Here is a 7921-nt window from a genome sequence, read left to right on the forward strand (position 1 = left end):
TGCTGTGTTAGGCTCTGAGCAATACTCCCCTATGTGCAGCACTCGGCTTGTTGCACCCCACCTAGGTTTGCGATTTAGAAATCCCATACAGACATACCGGTCACCTTTTGTCCAAATTTAATTGTGGGGCTGTGGTGACAGAGAAAGCAATGGCGGTCTTGGTGAATGGCTCCACATTTGCTATGGTGTCTCCTGTGTTAGAAATGTGAGAAGCAATTGAGAGAAGACTATTGGATTGTTAAGTAGCAGAGCAAAGGGAATTGGATCATATTTCTCTTTCATAGCGGAAGTATGTTGCCTTACCTTTGTACAATGGGTGTACTGGTATTGGTATTCATTTTATTTTGTTGGTACACGTTACTGTCAACATGCTTTTGATGTAACCTAAAGTTGGACATAATAATACAAATAATAATAATAATAATAATAACAGAATAAACAAGAAGGCAAATGTAGTTCTTCCACTGGGCTTGAAGAGAAGAAAAATGTCTTTCAAGGAACCCACAAAACCAGGGTGACCATGCAGTACAGATATTTGTTAAAGGGCTTTGGCTCCATCGAAAAGGTCTGGAGGTGGACACATATTTCAGAAATAATTCATATTACAAGGAATGAGCGCCTTTGCGGATCAACATGTCTGCATTTCCTTGCATAGATGGAAGAATAGATCAAAATAGCTCGAGCAGATGTCGAGAAAGGAATGATAGTCAAGGTGAGATGCCTTTTCAACACTGCAGGAGTTACCCCACTGAGCAACCTGACATGGCAATTTATAGACAGATCTCAAATGTCTGATGTCCAGCCACCGAAACGGTATTTCACAATGTATGGCTGCTAAGGATCCCTGTTCCTTACACAAAAATGACAGCAGTGTCAGCTTTTGTCAAATATGGCTACAGGGTGTAGTGCCTGGGCTTACAAGCTGCCTGCTGCAGCGGCTACAGAGCCTGGTCTCATGCCTGCACACAGGCTCGCACCTTCCAGAATGCATCACAGCAGCTCTGAGATCGCAGAGCCTGACCGCATGCCTACTCAGAGGCCTGCACCACCCAGAGCGCATCACACCAGCTTTGAGATCTCAGAGCCGGGCCTCATGCCTACTCACAGGCCCACACCACCCAGAGTGCATCACAGCAGCTCTGAGATCTCAGAGCCCGACCGCATGCCTATTCAGAGGCCTGCACCACCCAGAGTGCATCACACCAGCTTTGAGATCTCAGAGCCGGGCCTCATGCCTACTCACAGGCCCGCACCATCCAGAGTGCATCACAGCAGCTCTGAGATCTCAGACCCCGACCGCATGCTTTGTCAGAGGCCTGCACCACCCAAAGAGCATCACACCAGCTTTGAGATCTCAGAGCCGGGCCTCATGCCTACTCACAAGCCCGCACCACCCAGAGCGCATCACTGCAGCTTTGAAATCTCAGAGCCTGGCTTCATGCCTTCTCACAGCCCCGCAGCAGCCAGACTGCATCACACAAGCTTTGAGATCTCAGTGCCTGGCTTCATGCCTTCTCACAGGCCTGCACCACCCAGAGTGCATCACAACAGCTTTGATATCTCAGAGCCTGGTCCCATGCCTACTCACAGGCCCACACCACCCAGAGTGCATCACAGCAGCTTTGAGATCTTGGAGCCTGGCCCCATGCCTACTCACAGGCCCACACCACCCAGAGTGCATCACAGCGGCTTTGAGATCTCAGAGCCTGGCACCATGCCTACTCACAGGGCTGCACCACCGAGAGAGCATCACACCAGCTTTGAGATCTCAGAGCCTGGCACCATGCCTACTCACAGGCTTGCATCACCCAGAGTTCATCACAGCAGCTTTGAGGTCTCAGAGCCTGGCCCCATGCCTACTCATAGGCCCACATCACCCAGAGCGCATCACACCAGCTTTGAGATCTCAGAGCCGGGCCTCATGCCTTCTCACAGGCCTGCACCACCCAGAGTGCATCACAACAGCTTTGATATCTCAGAGCCTGGTCCCATGCCTACTCACAGGCCCACACCACCCAGAGTGCATCACAGCAGCTTTGAGATCTTGGAGCCTGGCCCCATGCCTACTCACAGGCCCACACCACCCAGAGTGCATCACAGCGGCTTTGAGATCTCAGAGCCTGGCACCATGCCTACTCACAGGGCTGCACCACCGAGAGAGCATCACACCAGCTTTGAGATCTCAGAGCCTGGCACCATGCCTACTCACAGGCTTGCATCACCCAGAGTTCATCACAGCAGCTTTGAGGTCTCAGAGCCTGGCCCCATGCCTACTCATAGGCCCACATCACCCAGAGTGCATCACACCAGTTCGGAGATCTCAGAGCCTGGTTCCATGCCTACTCACAGGCCCACACCACCCAGAGTTCATCACAGCAGCTTTGAAATCTCAGAGCCTGGCCCCATGCCTACTCATAGGACCACACCACCCAGAGTGCATCACACCAGCTAGGAGATCTCAGAGCCTGGTTCCATGCCTACTCACAGGCCCACACCACCCAGAGTTCATCACAGCAGCTTTGAGATCTCAGAGCCTGGCCCCATGCCTTTCTCATAGGCCCACACCACCCAGAGTGCATCACACCAGCTAGGAGATCTCAGAGCCTGGTTCCATGCCTACTCACAGGCCCACACCACCCAGAGTGCATCACAGTGGCTTTGAGATCTCAGAGCCTGGCACCATGCCTACTCACAGGGCTGCACCACGGAGAGAGCATCACACCAGCTTTGAGATCTCAGAGCCTGGCTTCCATTCCCACTCACAGGCCTGCATCACCCAGAGTTCATCACAGGAGCTTTGAGATCTCAGAGCCTGGCTTCATGCCTACTCACAGGCCCACACCACCTAGAGTGCATCACTGCGGCTTTGAGATCTGAGAGCCTGGCACCATGCCTTTTCACAGGCCCGCACCACCCAGAGTGCATCACAGCGGCTTTGAGATCTCAGAGGGTGTGCAGTCATTTTTTCGAATGCAATATTTTCGAAAGTCATAATGTCGAAAATATTTCTTCGAAAAACAAAAATGTCAAAAATACAAAATGTCGACTTTTTTCGAAAAATAATAATACATGCAATATACATGCAATAAGAACATTAAGGATATACCAGGTAAGGTAAGTATTTTAAGGTATAAGTAACCTAGAAAGAGACTGCGCCTGATTTTTGCAAAATATTTTTATTTCTCAGAAAATTGCCCTTAAATTTGATGACACGTGTTTCGGTCCTCCAAGGACCTTTTTCAAATCAGGGCTATTGATTAGTCTTAACATCATATTCTTTTTAACTGTACACTTCATTGGAGTGCGCTTCCGGTATTCCTTTTCTGAACTTTTAAATCATACAAAGATACATCTTTGATTGGTTATGCACATCTTTGTTTTTTATTTCCTTTCAAACATAAACTTTCTTCTTCAAATAACCATACCCCTTTTGTCTCTCAACACGTGTTTCTCCACGTTTAACGCACGTGGTTCATCAGGAGAGTTTTCTAATATAAAACAAGAAAAACATTTTTTATATCAACTCAAATACATTGTTTATGTACAACAAATTAGGTGGTAGAGGCAAACCACCAATTGAAATATTCATTTAACATACTCACCAATTTTTTCAAATTCGATAATATTCTCAACTTTTAAATCCTTTTGTTAAAGTTATTTTTTTCCATTTATAGCAAACATTTATCCTTTCTTATCTTCCAGAAAAAATATATGGGATTTTAAACTCTCTCAAGTTACTTTTCACTATATCAGCAATTCTTTTGAATTTAGTTAGACATTTTCACAACCCCCAAACAAGGCTCTCCTCGCAAAAACTTCAAAAGATATGATGGTCAGAATAATCAACCATTCGGCAATAGCCCATGAGAAAGCATTGGAAGAAATTAAGATACTAAAAGAAACAATTGAGAAATTGAACTTACCTGAAATAACGTTTAAAAATTATCAAATATTAGATGATTATTTAAATAAATTCACTGAAGAATTAAAATCTAAAAAACAAAAAGCATTCCTAAGAGACGAAATAGATTATAAAATTGGAAGAGTATACACATATCAGAGAAAATATGACATCAAAGGAAGAACTACTCCTATTTCAAAACCTTATTCTAAGGCAAAAAATGTGAATATACCATCTTCAACTACTCAATCTTCTGACACAGAAACGGTTAGTGAAGCAGAAAGAGAAATGGAACCAAGTACATCAGGTAAAACACGTGAATTGGGTATAGAAAAAATTGAAAGCATGGAGAGAGGAGGCAACAGAGAGCTACAATTAAGGAGAAGAGAAGCGAAATGGATCTGTATTTTGGATTCATGCATTTTTCGCGCACGCGAATGTGCTTTTGTTACCTGCATAGACTTACTTTAACGCTTTAACATGTAATATCGCGCACGCGATTGTGCGCCTCCAGTATAGAAAACGTGTCAAACCACCATTACGATTTCACGCGTTTGAAACATTCACGCGTTTAGCTAAGATACGACCATCTATTGTCATCTACTAGTTTGTGCACGCGTACGAGCGCTAATTACTTACCGGTTGCTTTAACGTATTAGGATCCCGTCATTGTAATGATCACATATTTTTCGCACGCGTATGTGCGTGTCTTTCACGGATCAGACCATCACCTCCATTTATGCGTGTATTTTTTCACGGGAAAGTACATTGCGAGTATTCGTACGTGTAATACGCTTTTCCACGTATAATTTCATACGCGAAAGTGCACCATGAGTTATTAGGAGTGCGAACACTTTTTTCCGTGTAGCTTTCACTTAACAAACTTTGATAATTAAGAATATGTGCTATTATGGCACACTGCATATGCAGGTTGCAGTTATTTTTGTAGTTGGAAACCGAATATTAAGTGCATTTTTCACTATTTAGTTTTCATATTAGGGTAAGATAAGAGTTTGTTCATGATATGATTTTTTACTTACAGGGATTTACCCCTTTGACATATGAAAGCTCATTTTTCACATTATGTGACAGGGGCATCTTACATGACTACAAGGTAACACGCTTCTACATATATTCTGTGACATGAAAGAATATGAATGACCATAACAATGTTTTGATTTGTAAATGCATCATGTATCATAACTAACTAAGACTTTGCATCTATCTTTCTCCGAATCTCACCCCTGCTTTCTCCAACCCCTATTCCCCATCCATTTATTGTCTCGCTTTTTATTTCTAACATCCATGTACTTTTTTGTTTATGTATTTTATCAAAAAATGTTTTCTTTCAATGCATACTTAATCTTAATATCTATATCAACACTTTATTTTTGGATATATTCACATGTCTACCAATGTGACTATTTGCTTATGTTTTCATTTTGTGTCTTTTTTTGACTATATGTTGTTAAGACTAATCAATAGCCCTGATTTGAAAAAGGTCCTTGGAGGACTGAAACACGTGTCATCAACTTTAAGGGCAATTTTCTGAGAAATAAAAATATTTTGCAAAAATCAGGCGCAGTCTCTTTCCAAGTTACTTATACCTTACACTATTTTGCAAGGGGTCTTGTACTTGGCTAAACCCCAGACCTGGTGAGACGCAACTCCATGGACTTAATGTACTGATTGTACCAACTACTTTCATTGTTCACCATTATAAGATGTCGCCAAGTTAGACCAAACCTTCCAAGCCAAGATTTTTGAAGAACTAAGGTAAGTATTTATATTTATTTTATTAAGCATATGTAATTTAATATTGAAACATTGCAACATAGTATTACAATATTTATAATGTTTTTATAATTATTTCTTTAAAAAAACTCTTTTTAAGTTTAACTGTAACAATAAATATTAAATAATAAATAGGTACAATGCATTCCTGAAGTTGAACATTCAGGTGAGGGAGGTTGGGGGGGACCGCCTCATTTAAATGCTACTATGGGGGGGACCCCCCCATTTAAACGCTACTATCCCCCCCATTTAAACGCTACTATTGATGATACTTTACATTTGTATATTACCTTTGTTGGTGGACTTTTTTCCGACATTTATTTTTCGAAAAAATGATTTTTTCTATTATATGTATATGTTTTCGATTTATTAGTTTTCGGAAAAAGAATTCGACATTTTTGTATTTCGGCATTATTTTTTTGATATTTTGACTATAAACCGGCTCGCCTGGCACCATGCCTTTTCACAGGCCCGCACCACCCAGAGTGCATCTCAGCAGCTTTGAAATCTCAGAGCCTGGCCTCATGCCTACTCTGCATCGAACCAGCTTTGAGATCTCTGCTTTGAGTCTCATTCCTTAAAACCCTGTTTATCACACAAAAGGCCTTCAGCAAAAAAGGTCCATACTTTAATAAAAAAAAACCTTCTCATTATTGTCTAATAATAATGCTCCGATAGCTGTAAACTCAACTCTTTAAGGTTTAAAAAATCTGTGACGTGCGGTCCGGATGGTACTCTTATCAGGGTTGGGTGTCCTTATGTTCCATGCAGGTCAAGGACAGTCAGGAGACATCGGAAAACACCCAACACCCCCCACATAATATTTCCCTAACAACAGATCCTTTCGACAAACAGTCTATGCTAGGTCCAGTCAGTGCCAAGAGCCAAGATTTACTTTATTTTACAATACAACTTTACAAGTTCCATTAACATGAATAACATAACACATATGTGGTCTTGTGAGGTCTCTACCATCACATCTTAGAGATACTGTGGACTATTTGCAGTTCCGTAAGAACCTGAAAACACTTCTTTTCCTGAGTTTGACCCTTATGATTGTTTTCATTCCTCATCAAAATCATTTTTGCTGGCGCCTTGATGCCTTCGGGCCATTTATTTGCGTGCTATAAATTACCTTACATTACAGTACATTCCATACATTACATCAGTATCAGCACATATACCTTTTAATGTCAGACATGTGCTCGCCCCCTCCTTTGGTGATGGAGAACAATGTTTGAGGTGCCCACACATACAACTATATAGTTTATGATTCTAAACTCTCATGCAAATCTTCAGGTGAAAGACAAACCTTCCCTCTGCAGGGCTGGCTCTACCTTCTGGAATACTGGCGCACATAGTTACAAAAAGTACATGTGCATGCTCTCTTTGTCACACAGGAACATACAAATAAGGCAGGTGGATCCTGAACATAGATAGGTTTCTATCTATTTACTGTGAGCAATACACGCCTCCTCTAAAATGCACCATAGAGCATATACATTCTCTGTGTTGGAAAAGGGATCTACAAAACTACCTTCATATATAGCACAACTACAAACCTGTCGATCCTGCACACTAAGGAATCTAAGGTAAGATATGGGTTACCGGAAACTCAGCTTACCGTTTCTGCCGCCCGATATCCCGGTACTACCGGGGTGGCGGAATAAAGTGTACGTTCTCATTCCCATCCATGGGAATGGGTTGCCGGAATCACCAGCAACGGTACGACTGTTGCCGGTAATTCCGGCATTTTATTGTCGTTAGGGGCCGGTACTACCGGATTGTCAGGCCTGCCGGTGGTTTACAGCGCCTCCCGGCAACATGGAGTATGCCAGTCCACAAAAGGTGTTGGTACACGTTGTTATCGGCACCTTATTTCCAGACCAGCATGCTCGTAATGGTCAAAGCTACTCATTGCCCCTCACTGCGAGACTGCCGGTAACCCGCCGGTGCTGCCGGCAGGTTACCGACACTCTCCCCTTACCATTACCAGCCCGATATCCTGGTGTTACCGGTATATTACGGGCGCTGGCAACGGTGGTAAGTTCCCATTCCTTGGAGTCCCATAGGACTCCATGGAATGGGAACTGTTGAAGACCCGGCACCGTTGTTAACGGTGTCGGTGCTTCAATGATTTTTCTGCCAGTAGGGGCCTGAACTACCAGCAGGTCAGGCCTGCTACTATTTCACTGCCCCTACCAGCCATATCGGCAGAAAATGTTG

The 7921-nt window shown here is 43.1% G+C and overlaps 1 protein-coding gene across 1 annotated transcript; it reads left to right on the forward strand.

The window, feature by feature from the left end:
- The first annotated feature begins 985 nt into the window (after positions 1 to 985).
- Positions 986 to 2452, forward strand: LOC138528061 (uncharacterized). The gene has a single exon (XM_069639503.1). It carries the CDS (start codon positions 986 to 988, stop codon positions 2450 to 2452), a length of 1467 nt encoding a protein of 488 aa, XP_069495604.1.
- The last annotated feature ends 5469 nt before the right edge of the window (positions 2453 to 7921 follow it).

This window comes from Ambystoma mexicanum, chromosome 7q (genome assembly GCF_040938575.1).
Source record: "Ambystoma mexicanum isolate Mex_15411 chromosome 7q, UKY_AmexF1_1, whole genome shotgun sequence".
Classification (NCBI taxonomy): Eukaryota; Metazoa; Chordata; class Amphibia; order Caudata; family Ambystomatidae; genus Ambystoma; species Ambystoma mexicanum.

What these genes read in the sequence shown, in the direction of transcription:
- LOC138528061 (XM_069639503.1), top strand. Translation starts at nt 986, where the DNA reads ATGCATCACAGCAGCTCTGAGATCGCAGAGCCTGACCGCATGCCTACT.